Source organism: Anolis sagrei, chromosome 1 (assembly GCF_037176765.1).
Source record: "Anolis sagrei isolate rAnoSag1 chromosome 1, rAnoSag1.mat, whole genome shotgun sequence".
Lineage (NCBI taxonomy): Eukaryota > Metazoa > Chordata > Lepidosauria > Squamata > Dactyloidae > Anolis > Anolis sagrei.
In genome coordinates this window covers 243,595,058-243,613,371 of record NC_090021.1, presented here as the reverse complement: position 1 = coordinate 243,613,371, position 18,314 = coordinate 243,595,058, and the positions used below count along the sequence as shown (strand labels likewise).

Here is an 18,314-nt window from a genome sequence, read left to right as displayed (position 1 = left end):
CTTTTCTCCCCATACAGGACCCAAGATGGCTCACAAAATAAAATACAGTTTAAACAACAGATAATATAAAAGTTAGGAAAAATATTCATATTAAAACATGAATTTAAAATAACGATAAAATACAACTCCAATTAAAAGACCTTCTGCAAAAAACAGTTACGATATATATGAAATGAAACATAAAAATTCCTATGTAGTGGCTGCATGTAATGTGCTGCAATGTATTGCTGAGTGCTATCATATGCTATATACTGTGCTACACTTGAACATTTAAATGGTCCATCAAAGCCAGAGTGGCTGGATTTACATGCTTCTGAGATAACCGAGAAAACCAGAGAAAGGCCTCTAGGAGGAAGAACTGAATAGGGTTTTAGAAGGGTTGTGAAAGATTAAATAGGGTTGCTGTGAGTTTATGGCCATGTTCTAGAAGCATTCTTTCCTGATGTTTTACCCACATCTAGATAATGCTTCTGGCACATGGACATACAGCATGGTAAACTCACAGCCACCCAGTGATTTTGGTCATGAAAGCCTTCGACAACACAAGGATTAAATAGTTTAGGGATTAATATGTTATCTAAATGTGCCTTAATAAATTTCTACTTGCTTATTCTTTTCTTACAGCAGTGTCTGGCTGTTCCTTTTAAGATTGATGGAGGGTCTGGTTATGTTTACCACTGACCCACAGAACAACGTATCCACTGATCTACACCTTGAAGCCCAATTGGCCATTCCAAGGAGGGAACTTAAGGTGACAAGAGGGCAAGGTTGGAACTTTGGTACCAGTCCGGAGAGTTGATCTATCACAAGGAAAACTAAAGCAAAAAGACAGAAGCTGTGATGCTGAAGCTTCCTTAAATGGTGGTGAGAGGAGAGAAGAAAGTAACTAGATTAATGTGCAGATAGGATCTTGCCTGAATTAGACTAATTTCAGAGTAAAATACAGAAGCATTTTGCATGTAGAAAGTGCTTTTACTGGAATGTTAATGTATATATTCCGTAGGGAACTGTAAGCAGTATATTTTTAGATGGTGGTTGGAAGTCAATGCCATATTGGTTTTAAAGAACACTCTTCTGGGAAAAAGCAAATATCATTGGAACTAGAGGTTGAAACAATGCAGTATATCAAGCTTCATTTATTCCTGTATTATTTGACTCAAAATACTTACCGAGAGGAATGCATGAACAATGTCAGCCTTGATAGAACTCAGTGGTTTGTCCTTAATAACTACAAAGATCTGTTCTTCTTTCTCTAAGTTGATAAAGTTACCAAACCAGGATTTTTTGGCAAGCCTGATCAAACCAAGGAGTGGAGAGAAAACACAAAGCAAAGAGAATATTAAGAGAAGAGAAACATTAGGCAACCAACACAGAATCAACTAAGACTGAGCTATATTGCATGTTGATATAATTCATGGTGTCAAGGGAGTCATATTTACTCAGGGATAGAAAGCATTCCTGTGATTCATGTGGTTTTACTACAACAGTATGATACAATCAGAGAAGACCAGGTATTGCTCAGCTGAATCTAGAAGATAAAAGGCAGTAATAGATACAGCTATGAAACCATTTTAAGTGAAACAGCTTTATATAGAACAGCTGCAACCTCAGTAAGGATGTTGGAAACCTCCTTTCTTTGTGTCATAGTTGTATAAGCCATTTTAAACTGGTGCTGTCCAGATGTTTGGGACAGTGTCCATACTAACAGGAGATGGTGGACATTTGTTTCTTGACACTCTAAGGTTCCCATCTTTCACAATGGTCACTGGCAGCCACATTGATGGCACATTTCAATTATCTAGCCAGCTGATTACTCATTTCACAGACAAAAGGGAAACTTGTTGGGTCTTTAAAGGTGTGGAAGAGAAGGGGTTTAAGAGAAAGAGAGGAAAACATTTATTCCTGCCAGCTTGCTTGGCTAGCAAAGCAATGCAAAGCGGCCACAATTGCCTAAATCATTCCCTGTGCCTTTGTGAAAGTGGACTGAGAAAGCACAATTCTCTAAAATATTCATAAGCATCTACTGCTCTCCATGAGCCAAAGATTAGCATGGGGAACAGTAAAGAGAAAAAGTTACAAATTTAAGTGGGTTGTTAAGAAGTTGGGATAGAGTAGGAAAAGATATTACATGTTGAGCTGCTTGACTCATTTTTAAGCACATCACAATGGCTCTGTTTGTCTTATATATTAAATGTCTATGATAATTAGAAATGTATATAGGCATCTACCTTTTAATCTATTGAATCTCTTTTGTCTTAACCTTATGGCCACTTCACATGTGATCTTTCCCCAACAGAGACACACAATTAATTGATTTAATCTATTTTCCCATTGTAAGTACATATGCTGAACGTCAGAGCCACGTTATTTGCATAGTGCAAGAAATGCACACAAACTTATTTACATAGCAACATGCAGATGTTAATAACTGAATATTTTTCCTCTTTATACAAAAATAATAAAGAGAGACCATTTCATTGGGTAGGGCTCCCTGATTCCTTCAGAGTGTTTGTATGCAGTAGCTAGTGGGATACCGCCTTAAAAGTAAATTGGACTGCACATAATTATTCAACACACACTCCTAAGCATATTTTTAAAATCCAGTAAATTTAGTCCAATATACCCTCTACCAAGGGTAATTGAGAAATAAGTTTTAATGAAATGGTGCATCTTTCAAAAATGCTGCCAACTAACCAAACGACTGCACTGGATCAGATGTCACCTTTTCCTCTCTAATAATGTATTTAAAAGGAAGCTATTCAACTTTGAAATCTTGAAATCCATTTCCTCAATGATGGCAAACTTAGATTTTTTTTACTGATCCATAAAGGAAATTGACATAATTATTTGGGAAATAATTTAGCAGAAAATTTCATACATAACTACAAATTATATACACAACTACTACATGCTTTAAGGATGTGGTATCCATTTTTTGTGAAATGGATGAGAAAGTGCATAATGTTTGCCAAATTCTATTACTTGAATTACCAACAAGAATAAAAGTAGCTGGGACCTTAATGAGTTGTCAAAAATGCAATGAAGCTGTTTATTGCATTGGGGTCTTGTGATAGTGCACAAACCAATATGTTCTTTCTGGTTCTGCTGCTATACCTCTTTCATATCTACAAAGCAAGGAGGCATAAAAAATGATGCTATTTTGTTATAAAGGACAAAAAATGCTGAACCCATGATTGGATAGATTGGCTTCTAGTGTAATGTTGAAGTGGGGAAGAAGGAGGTAATGATTTACATATTGCTCATAAGATGAAACTGGTTCCAAAATCTTTTGGGCAGTGGTATAAGGAAACATTCCTGCTGGACTGTACAGCTGTGCTGTGACCTTGTGGACTTTTTTATAACTTTTAATACTTCACTAGTATCTTGCCTTGTTTGGACTGTAGAATCAACTGAGTGGCCAAAGAAAGGCTCTGTGGGTGTGTGTCTGTGAAAGACCAGGGTCATCACAGTTAGACTGACTGCAACAATCCTTAGCAGCCATCTGGAGCATATAGGTAGAAAAACTTCATGACCCAGTTTATCCTTTTCTGTCCATAGAGGTTTCTGTGGAACGTCCTAGATCTTTTAATCTTGATTAACCTCACTGATGCTACCTCTTAACATTTTGACACCCAGATTTCTCTATTGATGAACGTGCTGGCTTAGATGGGTTTTCTCTGCACTAACAGCTGAAAGGCTACAAATGGGGCAGGATACTTTTTGCCATGAATGGATGATGCTTAAAGTAGCTACATTCCAGCCTAAATTTCATTACTATCCCAAGTCTATGACAATAATATTTTTATGTTGGTATGCCTTTAGAGATTGATATGAAATTTTGAATGCATTGATGGCAGCAGAGTTGAGATGTACATCAGTGTTTCTGGTTCTGCATTAAGTACCCACTGCCTTTGGAATATCCCCAGCCCCCTATTTTGGAAAAGCACATTTCAATGGTTCTGTTAGGGTTTCTCATGGGGAATATGAGAGTACTAAACCAACCAGCAACTGACTGGTTTGTTTCAAACTGGAATTTATTTAATTTTCCTTTAATATATTATTTTTTTGGCTTTAGTATCACTTTATAAATAATCATGGTTTTTCCACCTAGCACATCTGAAAAATGAAAATGAGAATCATTTTAAAGGAAGGATTGAAAACATTACAAAAATTGATAAATTAATAATAAAGAGAATCAGGTGCAAAGCAGCTTGAAGATACAAATGAAGAACTTGTACATTATTACTCAACAGTAGTAAGTAAAGGCCCTTCTACATAGCCCTATATCCCAGAATATCAAGGGGGGAAAATCCCACATTATCTGCTTTGAACTGGAATATATGGCAGTGTGGACTCAGATAACCCAGTTCAAAGCAGATATTGTGGGATTTTCTGTCTTGATATTTTGTGATGTAGGGCTGTGTGGAAGGACCCTAAGTAGAGAAAAGTGACCTCAATGAGCAGCAGAAATGCCTGTGTTTATGTGTGCATGTACCTCCTAGCTTCACTGAATAGGTTCTTGGTATATACACTAAAGATAGTACAAAACTTTATTGAATGCTGCAGATAAAGAGTAGCTATTAGCTAAACGTTATTGTATAAAATACCTCTGAATTAAACTGAATTCTCTCTGTGCAAACCTAAGTTCAGGAAAGTTTATACAATCTAATTTTCTATTACAGGCTCTAGCTTCTACAACAAGGAATTTCTATGGACCTCTACGAGCTTAATTCTAATTAGAACCCTAGAGGACACATACCAACAGCCCAATTCAACAAATCTGATGTTTAGGACTTTGTTGAATTGAGGCCCTGCTGCAAATCAACATTGCTCCATCTTCTGGCACACACGATATTTTTAAAAATCATATTTTTTGGGAGGATGATAGCAAATAGAAACTTTGAAATAAACCCTTGATTCCATTGTCTTGAAACCAAAAGTTAGTGTCTCAAAGCACTTTTTCCCTGTGGCTGTACCTCATATATGAGGTTTCTCTAATCTGAGAACCTCCAGAAAAGTTGCTCAACAAATTCATGTTTGCATTTTTTAAACAAGATGAAAAATTGATTTAATATACTGGCTTTTTAGTGTAATTCCTGGATGCCCCATCCTTGGGTCTCAAAACAACATAAGAACATCGTTTGCATCCAAAGAAACTAAAAAGGCCTAAGGATATGACCAAGAAGTTCTGGGGCTTTATTACTACAGATTATCTTTACTTCTTTTGTTTCAGCAGGCAGATATTTAATGTAGGCATTAGCCTAGTAAGTGATGTTCTGATGTGACTACCCATGTTTTCAAACAGCGGTTACCAAACTTTGGGACATCAGTTCCCAGACTTCCTGACTGTTAGCCAAACTATCTGGGGCTTCTGGGAGCTGGATATCAAAATGCAGCTGCTTTAAATGTATTTGCATGTGCCTGAATGGGAAAAGAGGCACACATTTGAATACCAGCAGGATAGCAAATCATTGCAGATTGGAGGCATTCATATCTATACTATTAGTCACTTCTAATCCAACAAATGATAAGTCTGGAGAAGATATCTTTGCTGGATTGGATATCCATCTTAAATGGATGCTTTCAAAAAAATAATAATAATGCACTGAACTCAGAATATGTCAAATCTATATGATTATCATCACATCAAAAAGGACAGCCATGCTCACTATCCTTTCTTCACTTGCAGTTCCATTCATCCCCACTGTCCAAATATTGTGGAGCATATTTATAGAAGGTAAAATCCTTTATGTGAGTAAAGAAAATCCTCCAGTCAAGGATTTAGGTTTCCAGGGGAATCAATGCACATAGATCTCCAATCTATAGATGTGCTCCTTCAGTGTATAGAAGAAAGGGACTGAAGTTGGTGAAAACATGACAGGAGGAATAGATCAGTAGGCATAGTTCTCTCTCTCTCTCTCTCTCTCTCTCTCTCTCTCCCCCGTGCTCCATATACTCCAAAAATTCAAAGAAGACAAGCTAATTATGAACATTTAGAATGGAGGTGCCAGATTAAGGGTAAATATGTTTGTAATTTGGAAGGATGTTGATTACTCAAAATGATTATGAAATTATGCAAAAATTTAAAAGCAGATGGAGTCATGCTGCTTTACACCAGAAAAGGACTTGGGCCTATGAATACAATTTCTATTATTTTACCTAGACTTGTCCACAAATAAAATGATACACATTACCTAGACATGTCAAGGTATAATATCCAGTCATCAGAACTGTTAAATGAATTAGATTCATTAAAACATGCAGCAACAGAGAAAGGAAATACATTGATGTAACATGTCAGTCATGGGGGTCAGTAAATGTTCTGCAGAAATGGAACTCCAAAGAGGACACAGAGCACTGAGGCCTTGATGGTTGAAATAAAAATGCAGTTCATTATTTTTTACAGCTTTTATTATGTTTACTGCAGGGTGCCATCCAATTGAACTCATTAATTCAGCAATTATATTGTAAACGGGGAAAGAGCCTTAGGCCCTGAGTTGCATCCAAACTGCCTACTAAGGCAGCTTTACATCCACCCAGCAGTTCTTAAAGGGACCGTAAAGGAGAGGGGAGACACGAAAAGAGAAGGTGGTAGAAAAAGTGGCAGAGAAAGAAAGAAAGGCTCAATATGCCTCTTAAATTTCAATAAAAACGCTTTATATTTCTGTCTGCAGAACTGTCAACAGCACAAGTTACACATTCAATTTATTTTATCTATTTTAAAACAATTATATTCTGCTTATTCTCCAGTCACGTTCTAGGCAGCTTTCAACACATAAATATGTCAAAATTAGAAATTCCACAGCTGAGTCTCCAACATATTTATTTCTAATCCCCTCCCAGAACTCTTTGTTATCCTGGTTAGAATTGGATTGGTGTTAGATTGCTCCGTTTTTACAAAAGCTTTAGAACTGGAAGTGGGAAAACTGCTAGAACAGCATCATCACCTCTGGTTAAAAGACCTCCTTGGTCCAACAAAATACCAGATCATTTCAGCCATGTGAGTGGGGACCAGAGGTAGAACAAAAGAAGCTGCAAAAGCTACCAAAAATATGAAAGTCCATTATGCTTATAAAGAGAGTCTTTAGAGAACTGCTCTCAGTAATGCATCATTAAAAAGCATTTAGACATGTGTAATTTTCCAGGTAAATTTTCATTAAATGCATTTTAGGTCTGGTTTTATGGTGGAAATAACTGAAAAATGGCATCTATATGTCCCAATGCTACTTCATTTGCTGTCCCAATTTGAAATACAACAACTGCTATCTCTACACCAGTTTTCATGACACAGATTATGCTGAACCTACTAGACATTTACTTGGCATGGGATCAAAAGAAAACTCCAGAGTGATATTTTGCTGTGTGCAATATAAGATATTACAGCTTTGCCCAAAATGTGAAGTGATCAATGGCATCCTGACATTCCACAAGGCTAGCATGTACATACTTGTGACAGGGCCTTTTATGAACCAATAACCTAATGGTGGAACTCCCTGCTGAAAGATAGTCATTGAAATTTCTCCACTGTTTTAATTGACTGGGCTTTAATTTTTTTAAAATATGTTATAGTTTGTTTTAAAGGGTTTTTTTTTAAATATATGCATTAACTGTTTATTTGATGGGGAAGAGTTTCATGGATACTATGGATGGATAAGAAAGGCAAATAAATGAGTCCTAGAGCAAATCAAGCCTAAATTATCCCTTGAAGCCAAGATGACTCAACTAAGACTGCTGTACTTTGGACACGACTCACTGAAAAAGAAAATAATGCCTGACAAGATAGAAGGCAGTAGAAAAAGAGGAAAACCATATTCCAGATGGATAGACTCAGTCAAGGAAGTCATGGTGAGGAGTCTGCAAAACTTGAACAGGGCTGTTGATGACTTGAAGGTTTCTCATTCATAGAGTTACCATAAGTTGAAGTTAACTTGGTAACAGTTAAGAACAAATGTAAAGTTATTATTGTTATTATTATTATTATTATTATTATTATTATTATTATTAAACTTTATTTGCACCCTGCTAGCATCTCCCAAAGGGACTCGATGCGGCTTACAACAGGCCGGAGCCCAGCACAACACAATACAACAATACAACAATACAATACATAGCAAATAAAACAGTTTAAGCAGAGAACAATGGCAATAAACAATACAACGGGACATATTAAAAAACTGAGCCGGCTGGAGTGGGGTACAAAGTTAAAAGTGCTGAAAAAAGTGTCGGGGGATATGAGATTAAAGTATAAGTGTGGTGTGCATTGAGAGTGGTCTTGACTCTACTAAAGTGCTTCTGGGCTTTGATAGTGGGGTTCCTAATCTGAGAAGGCATGTTGGAATAGCCAGGTTTTCAGGTTTTTTCTAAAAACCGCCAAGGTGGGGGCCTGTCTGAGATCTTTTGGGAGGGCATTCCAGAGGCGGGGGGCCACCACAGAGAAGGCCCTGTCCCGCGTCCCCACCAAACGCGCCTGCGAGGCAGGTGGGATCACGAGCAGGGCCTCTCCTGATGACCGGAGCGAGCGTGTGGGTTCGTAGACTGTGATGCGGTCTCGAAGGTAGGATGGTCCCAAACTGTTCAGGGCTTTGTAGGTAAGCACCTGCACCTTAAATTGGGCTCGGAAAATAAACGGCAACCAGTGGAGCTCCTTGAACAGGAGGGTTGACCTCTCTCTGTAAGGGGCCCCCGTTAGCATCCTGGCTGCTGCCCGTTGGACCAGTTGGAATTTCCGAGCCGTTTTAAATGTTTTATGGTTTACATGTTGCCTTTGGTAAACTGAGAAGTGATAAACTATTTTTTTTTAATGTGAATGAATTTTGTTTTTATATTTAACTAATACCCCCTTTAAGGGTCACTAATGATATTTTTAACTTAATCAGGCAGACCAGTGATCATGTCTGTTTCTCTGAACTACTGCAATTACTTTACCTAAAGGTATTTGTTGGCACAACAGTACCACTATTGGTATAATTAGCTACTGCAATACCCTGCCCATAACATGATATAATCTGAGTGACACAAATTAATTTGTACAGAACATCTTTCTCCTCTCGGACAGTATTGCATGTCATAGAAGAATCCAACTGGTAGTGATATTACATCATACAGCAAAATACTTACTCTGGAGAAGATTCTGGAGTTAAATTGGACATCTCTTCTGGTGTAGGTACTGCATATACACACAGAGAAAGCAGAAAGAGGGAGAAAAATGGGGAGGAGAAGGAAATAAAGTCTTTTTAATTCTTCTTCTGTGTTAATAAAAGGAAATGTGGGATTATAATTCATTATGTATACATCTCAAGCACATCAAACTTGTTTTAATTTTCAATGACTTACAATCTCTAAATCTTCACTGCTCCCTTATTGAAATGTGACTCATATGAGCAGTTATATACTGAAATATTATACCATAATAGGACTAAACTCTTGCTGTCTAATAGTTTTATCATTATGCTCCATCTACCTATCTAGATGTATCAGCTTAGTAATGGTGATATTAATATATAACTTAAAAACATTCCACTAAAACACAAACAACTAAAATTCATAAAATGATGTTAAATTGCAATGCCGGTTCTGTATCATTCAGATATTATATATAGCCTGCAGCAGCTTGATTACTTGGAAAATCTGAAAATGAGAGTGCAAACTCTGCCTTACATTAGCAGTCTTTATTCCAGCACAGAACAAGGATATGTACAAATGAAATGGAATGCTACACTATGGGAATTATTTGGCTAGTTTTAAATCAGGAAAGAGATTTCCAATGGTTGTTCAACTATTCATAATCATAGAAAGCAACAAATTGCATGTTTTCTAACTTTTCTTAAGTTGAAAGTATATGTTCTCTTATAGATTTTGCCATTCAAAAAGGAGTCTTGGAAAGAAAAAAGGTCAGAGCAACCTTCCATGAGCCTAATGGATTTTAGATAACTGGCTGTGATGTGAAAGGAAGGTGAACCTTAGAATATTCCATGAATCTGGATACATAGCATTTCCCCCCTATTCGTTAAATAATATGATGACATCACTGAAAAGACTCTGAGGATGAATAATGAGTGAAAACTAGCTGTTGCAAAAAAGGCATTTTAATATCCAGAGTTAAAACTTTTCAGTTAGAACTAAGCTGTGATAATTATACACAAAGCACAGTTAAACATGAATTGCAGACACAATTCTTTATATTATTGGTTTCTTGGACAGACAGTTCTCAGGTATGAACACCAGGGAGGGGTGCTATCTATTTTTTGTAGAAAACAGGGACAGGTGTTGATGAAGCCATACTTACAATATTGCATAGGACAACGTTATAACACTTGCTGTGTAAACACCCACAATAGTAAATGTGTATGGTTACTGTCAATCTGAAGGTATACTTCATACCCTTCAGTACTTCCATGAAGAGTGTCTAAATCTTTTCTGTCCTCCAGGGCCATATAAAACCTTAATTTGCTCTTTTACCTGTCTCTCTCCTATACCTGTAGCTATGAAGTGTGAATGCTAAGAAGACTGGTTGAGGGATAAGAAATGGCCATCAATACCCCTTCTTGTACCTCAGAAAGACACCAGAATGTTGTTGGTACGGTCTAGTAGCTAATACTATTTCTTGCTTACATTCCAAAGGCTTCAACACAACAATACTTTGCAATATCCTGCATTTTAGCAGGGTATATTGAAATGCAATGATTGCACAACGTCAATAGTATTGTCCAAAAAACAACAGGAGAATCTGCAGATCAGAGAAAGTACTGAAGTCATGAGTGGAAGTTACAGAATGGATCTAGTAAGTACCAGTAGTTTAGCTAGTTTCTCTATGTATGTAATCTTAAAATAAAAGTGGCATTTTTATGACTAGATGACTAGCATCATGAATCTTCAGGTAACACACTAGGAAATAAAAGATATATGACTGAAGACATATGCAAAGAACATGTCTAAGATATAACTTTTATATAATGCAGTTTGGTTTCTCTATTTAATTAGGAAAACAGTGTCTTGTAGTCTAGGTACCCAACCACTACATGATGGGAGATATATTCCTAATATCCTTCTTCCTCATTTAGTATATTTTATTGGCAATATCCCTCAGCACTGTTGATAGTCTAACACATTTCTTCTCCTGAAAAAAAAAAGGGTTATGACAATTTCCTAATATCAGGGGTAGCAACAGAAATAAATAGTAGTGCAAGAACTTCCACGATTTCTTTTCCAAAATTACTGACATTGCTATCTATTAATCACGGGTTCTCTGCCTTTCGACTTCTATCTTCCCAAACTTAAATTACCATGTTTGGCGAACAGAGAGATGTACCTTGCAATTTCCGGCGATGGAAGCGAGGAGATCCCAGGAAGCTGTTTTTGATTGAGTTGAGTCGTGTTCTCCAAGGCATTCCTCCAATGCTGGGACTGGACGGTGGCGTAGGGTTGGGTGTGCCTGCTGGGCTCTCCTTTGGCGTATGAACAGGTGTCCCCTTGGGGGTAGGGAGGGGACTGCCCCTTGGAGAGGGGTGAGGGGTGACCTGTATGATGGGGATAGATTTGGTGCTTGGGTCAGTACTAGAAGGGAGCAATCTAATAGGAGACAGAGGGTTGATTTGCACAGCAGGAACAACCAGCTGTGGGCTAAACCCAGGAGCAGGTGGGCGGCCTTGAGTGTTTTGTGCCAGGGCATTTTGGGGAGCAGGGGCAGTAGCATTGCCAGAGGGGAGTGGATTGGATTTAGTAGACTGGAGTGGTTTCTCAGCCAATTTGCTCTTGGATGGTAAAGTCTGTGTCTTTGGATTAGGTTGAAGTGCTGGCTTTGGTTGCAGAACATGTCCAGGCCTGGAGGCATTCCTACACGCATCAGAGTCCAGGGAGACTTGGGGGCGGGAGGTGAAAGGGAGGTCAGGAGTCTGAGGGGGGATGAAAAATTTTCTGATAGGCTACAAGATACACACACAGAGAGTATCCATGCACGTCAAGAAAAGCAAAACACACACACATACACACAAAGTGGGTGAATAGAGGAAATAAAGCCCATTTGAGTTGCAGTGGTGCGGCACATCACAAAGAGATACGAGATATGGAGGTGAAGGTGAAGGAGGTAGGGTTAGGAGATTGCAAAGAAACAAAAAACAAACACAGACACAAAAACAAAACAAAAAACATGCAGTTAGCTGGGAACACAGCATAATCAACAGCAGCAGCAGTGGTGACAGTGAAAACCAACAGTTTTCTAACAAGCCTCATTGTATTAACCAACCATGTGTCAGCAAAGAAAAAAAACCACAGAGCAAAAGTAACATGAAGGAAAAGAAAAGAAAAATAACCAGGTGGACAAGGGAGGGGAGCTGCAAGAGAGGCAAACCCCTGAGCTGTTCTGACTGTCTCACAGAGAGAGAAGAACAAGGCTGGAGAGAGTTGAGGACGGGGAAGGCAGTACCATTCAAGCCGTAGTGAAAACCAACATGTTAGCTTGTAGGCTGAGCTTGCCCACTCTCCTTTCAAAATGTTTACCATGATCAAACACACCAAAGAAATGCACATTAAAACAATATGTGTTCAGCAGGTGATGACAGAGATACACACATTACTACTTAGGTCAGCCCTCCCCATCTCTATCAAAGTTTCACCAGACGCTGATGGTAGGATGGAGTGTTTGGTGTGTGTGTTAGCAAGAGAGGGAATGAAAAGCAGAAAATCGGGGGCTCTCTCACTTCATCTCCCTTCATTCACTGGTCATCCATCCAGAGATACTCAGTTTTCTCTTTTGGGCTTTAGAATATGAGGTCTTAGAAGAACATAGAACAATGGCCATACTAAATCCCAACAAGAGCCACCAAAACAAGTTTGTTTTGCAAATTGCCTCACTCCCCATAAGTCTTTCTTCTGTTATTTGATGGTCAGATAACCTGATCTCATTGTTCATTTTTTTAAAAAGTCACTGCTATGTATTACCATATTTACTGAAGCGTAATGCACCATCAAATCTAACATACACCTCAATTTTGACAATGCAATTTTGCCCCCCAAAAAAGTGAGCATTAGATTTGAGTAAATATGATATTATACTGTCCCAGAATCTCATTCTAGGGTTGATTACTATGGTCAAGGGTAATTAAAAAACAAACTAAAACACACAATCCACAATCCACCATGGTCCACTTCAGAGAAAGAGATTTTTTAAAAAGCCAGGCAGGTTTAGTTGTCATAATACTTCAAGAAAAAAACTTTCAAATAGGAGCCAAATAAATTAGAAAGAAAAAATATTGTTCAGTATGATCCTAGAAACTAACTTAAGTACCATCTTCATTTCATAAAGGTAAAAAATGGCAAGATTAGAAAAATCATAGCAATTAAACCGTATTTGGTTTTCATTGTGAAATAATGTAAAGACATCAAAAGCATGTGCTGGAATTTGTGTGTGTGTAAAATTTATATTCTGCCTTTCTCATTGAACAGGAAGCAAGTAAATCCAAATTATGTTTTTATTCAGCAATTGCATTAAATTATACTAAATTATGCAATCATTGTACTGAATTATACTTTAATCATCTTTTAATCTTATAGATCATAGCAGGATAATACTACTGGTTTCAGTGCATGTACCAAGATATGAACTCAGACCAGACACTATCTTAAATGAAGTTTCTCACATTTTGGCAACTAAGGATCAAACTATCTGTGGTATTAGGTGTATCATGACTGACTTTTAATCGTTAATAGCCACCTTAAAAAAGGCCACAGAAAGGAAGCCTATGATATCTTATGACAGCTGGTTTGAGTCTCTTTTATAGGGAGAAAAAGCAGGATATTGTTGTTGTTGTTGTTGTTGCTGCTGCTATCATTATTATTATCTTACCTGTCATCTGGGGAAGATTATGGCAGGACTATGATAGCATAGGAAGGAGAGTCAACACTTTCTACAAACCTAATAAAATTTATGTCACCTCCCTCCACACAGAGGTCCTAGGCAGTTTTAAAGAAATTTAATTCTTCATTTGCTGTGTTTAGTACCACATCTACTTGGAGATGTGAAAAAGCAAAGCTCATATTCTGAATATGAAAATATCTCCAAGCATGTCTGAAGAGTACCAAATGCAGAATGGAATCAGTCTAGAATGGTAAATGATTATTCTTGGTTTGACTAACTTTTTATTGCATGCTTAATTCTAAAATTAATTATTCGGTGCGCATTTTCCTTTAAATAAACATAGTTTGTTTCCACTTAAACCAGTTAGTGGTGTTCTCCCACCCTTGTTTTCAAAGGATGATTCAGGTAGAAGCAGTCACATGTGAATGGGTTACTAAAGGTGGCAAGAACGTTTTTCTTGAAGACTTTATATGATTGCTAAAAAAATACACTATTAGGAGGTGGGAGGAGGATGGTATACAAGTGTGCTGAAGGACTGACTAAAAGTGATACATTAAAATCTGCTAGTCAAGAATCTGCCTCACCTGTCCCTTTCCAACCACCTTGCTCTCTCTTGGATTGTCTCGTCTCTTACACCTTAATGGATCTCCTTTTATGTTTTGAATCTGAATCTATATTGCATCACCCAAATCCAATTTTGCATGATTTATATGTTGATTAGAGTTTATTGTTTCTCAAGAATTGCCAACTCTAGTGTTTGCTCCCAATGTAACTTTAGTTGTTATGGATTTTTGCTTCACAATGAATTTGCAATGAGCAACAGATATTCTTCCCATTGTACTATACAATCTCCAATAGGATCATCCTAGTTGCCACCATGTTAGATGTTAATGATGCTTTGGGCAGCAAAAATGAGAGTAGAACAAGAAGGGCTCTATACCGGAGTAATAGTTTTGAACAGAACAGGCCATTTGAGGGGGTAACACCCCTTCCTGACTGATTAAAATTCATGGGAAGAAATAATAGATGCTATCTAGGTCTCTTAAGATAGTAGTTACAGTTCTCTAATTTTCAGACAATCCCACTTACCCTTGGACTGCTGAGGGGGCTGGTGGACAGACCGGATGATGCTCCACTGATTGAACGAGACCTGAGTGAACACAACAGGAAGACAATAATTCTGAGAAACTGCTGTCAAAGGCTAACTCTGTTTTTCAAATAATATGTGAGTATAAAACAAACATTCTTTTGTTTGTCTGTATCTCTTGCTTGATGACATCAGGGTTTTTTTTTCTGTGCAAGTATGGAAAATGCCGGCTTTATAAGGTTTACTTCTCAACAAACTCACCATTAATTGAGCTTTGATCTTGTACTAAGGATCAAGTCAAGAGAGAAAAGTGCAAATTTTGGAAGAAACTTCTATTGTTTGTAGCATGCCAGGCTAGATTACTTACCCCACCTTTTGAGAATATATCATTGTTTTTACATCAAATATATCCCTAATGGCCCTGTCTTCTCAATCATCACACTTATTTCTTCTCTTACTATGGAGGTAATTCATATGAAATTATTTGTGTTTCCATATATTGGTTGTATTATCCATCAAAACAGCTATAAAATTTTGATTGAGCTTGATAGTAAGGTATGCAGGCTTGGAGGAGACTGAAGCCCTTCACAATAATCCACTGAAGTCATTATAAAAATAAGCCCTTCCAGAAACAGTATGCAGGTTTCATATTGGGATACATGAGCATAGGAAGTCTTAATCAACCCCAGGTACTAATATAAACACATAATCAAAAGTAGTTGTAAAAGTCATTGGATGCCTGCATAACTAGCACATACTTTGGATATGTAAGCATAAATCCAGTTGCTAGTCCCAACTTGAACAGACCAACTGAATCAATTGCTGAAAGATATGTCACAGCTAGAATGGTGTATCAATTTGAGTGTTGAACTAGAATTCTGGGAGATCCAGAATTCAGCCATGGAAAATCCACTGAGTAAGATTGAGCAAGTCATCTTCTCTCAGCCTTAGAGGGGGAAAATGGAACATTGCCTCTGAATAAGTCTTGCCAAGGAAACCCTAGGTCAGAGTTCACTTGATAGAACATAGCCACAATATCAACACTTATATAAGTTCAATTGATCCAGTTGGTCTATTGTATAAACAAATGGATTTAGGCTCTAAAAGAATCCAGAGGTTCTACTGGTATTTCTGTTGTGTTTTAGAAGAAGAGACAATGATGATAGTGAACTCAGTTAAATAATAAATAACACACCCATACTTTAGAAATACATAGGGAAGGATGTCTTGATATGGGCAACTAATAACATGTGCAGAAGTCTATGCTACACACAAGCATGGATGTTTTGCTCTAAAAACTACAGATTCTACAGCACTTTCTCAAGCCATTATATTGATTGGTTTCAGATAGAGTATTGTTAAAACAAATGTTTGCTTTATAAAAAACAAAAAGGTTGGTCTATTAGACTTGTGCCAGAAACAGTGAGAAAAGGGAAATAAGGGTATCTTCAGATCTTCCAAACACATCTGTCACTTAAGTAACTATTTGGGAGAAACAAAGAATCTGAACCATGGTACATTTAGCCAAATAATAGTCTTTCCCAGACTAACCACATTAGATTCCTTAGCTGTCAGTTCTAGAGACCAAATCTGATTGTATGGAGACTATGTACTCCATCCGTGAGTCATGATCCCTATAAAGCAACTTGCTCAAAAAGAGGCAGCATTCAACATACAAATCTATTATGTACTTTATATTTTTCTTCCAAGTCTTACTAGACTTATTCTTTCTTAACTCTTTTTTTTAACATTAGGAACAGAAATCATTCTCAGCTGAGCCAATGGTCAAGAAAGCTGAGAGCTGTAGTCTGCTAACACCTTGAGAGACACATGATTCCCACCCATTGGACGGATAGTCTTTAGGTCTAACTCAGTGCAAAAGTGCCTGTGAAATTATTTCCTATGCAACAGCAGCTGGTGGTTCTCGTTATTGAGGTTTAATCTAAACTTGAAAGGTGCTGAGTGTATTGTAGGATTTAGGTGCAACACTTTTAAAGTTCAGAAACTGAAATCCAGAGTGGATTTGCTGCTCCAATAACACGAAAGCCATAAGCTATGACTGTATCCTGAAGAACAGAATATTAAATATGTTAAATACAAAATATCTACACAAGTAAAATGGAATGTGCTGCTATTCTGTATAGTTAATCAATCTCTTTCAGAAAAAAAACCCTACCATAACGTGAATGTCAACTTTAGAATACAGAACCATAACAAACATTTCCTGTCTGCATTTAGGCAACTATGTTTGCTAACTGATCACATATATAGTTCTTGGTTTAGCCACCTGCCTTTAATGGAAGACATTTAAATTACAATATGATACATGTTATCAAAATGTTAAATCCTTCTTGGGACATTTCTTTATTATTGATTTATTATTGATTTTAAAATTTTATAGACCATGCCTTATTCAAAAAATGCTGGTTCTGAGTTCCATTGCAGCACAACACAGGTGTGCGCAAACCCACCACATTGGCTGGGAACTGGCCATATAGCCCAGTCATGCTGACACTGCTACAAAACAGCAAATTCATCGAAAGCCTCCTTACCATTCCAGAAGGACATCTGCTTTCTTGTTCACCTACTCTAGTGATGCAACAGCTTTGAAAAGGGAAGCCTCTCCTTTCTCCAAAGCCCAATACATCATCAGAACAAGGAAATGGAGAGCCTCCAGGAACAGTAAGGAAGCTTTCTGTGATTTTTTTCATAGGGAGCTGCCTGAATCTGGGGGGCGCTACCTGAGGGGACACCAGGTGGCAATTTCTACTTTTTCAGAATCCACAAATATTAGGATATCCCATGAAGATCTGAATCTTTGAAAGTATTTCTTTAATCAGGTGTAAACTGGATTAAAACACTTACTCCAGGTTAAACTGCATAAGCCTGGGCATGTTGTTTGGACACCCCAGGTTAATGCGGTAGCTATATTGCATTATCTAGGAGAGTAGATGGGGTAGTGAGCTGTAGCTGAGAGTAGTGAGTAGTGAGCTATAGCTGAGAACAGTAGCCTAGGTAAGTAGGTGAGAGATGGCCCCTTGTCACAAAATAGGGATGTTTTCCTTAATTATCATGAGACTACCTACTTCATTACCTGTGGTCATGCGGGGATTATTTTGGAGAGGTAGGCTTCAGAAGAGTCTTCCTAGTGCTCCAAAGGGAATACTGGATTATAAAAAACTATTGCCTTCCAATTGAGACCAGTCATTTGTTGGGAACCAGTGCACCCCCCCCCCCAATATGCTTTGGGGACAGCCAGGAATAATCAATCCAGGTACTAAGGCAAACACTCAGCATTAGAACATAATTAGATAGTGTAAAACAAGGGTAATACATGTGAAGGGGAAGTGAGACAGGGGGCAGGGGAAAGAAAGA

At 37.7% G+C, this 18,314-nt stretch overlaps 1 protein-coding gene across 18 annotated transcripts in view; it reads right to left on the bottom strand.

Annotated features, from left to right (window-relative positions):
• Positions 1–18,314, bottom strand: part of BRSK2 (BR serine/threonine kinase 2) — a 477,737-nt gene that overhangs the window by 27,565 nt on the left and 431,858 nt on the right. For 10 of the 18 annotated variants that reach the window (XM_060768843.2, XM_060768877.2, XM_060768852.2 and 7 more), the window contains 5 exons: positions 14,942–15,002; positions 11,309–11,921; positions 9,118–9,166; positions 6,195–6,230; positions 1,170–1,293 (listed from right to left, as the gene is read on the bottom strand). In XM_060768843.2, the coding sequence (XP_060624826.2) occupies positions 1,170–1,293; positions 6,195–6,230; positions 9,118–9,166; positions 11,309–11,921; positions 14,942–15,002 (883 nt within the window). The remainder of the gene's footprint in view (positions 1–1,169; positions 1,294–6,194; positions 6,231–9,117; positions 9,167–11,308; positions 11,922–14,941; positions 15,003–18,314) is intronic. The other 8 variants (XM_060768963.2, XM_060768982.2, XM_060768991.2 and 5 more) reach the window with 3 other exon arrangements.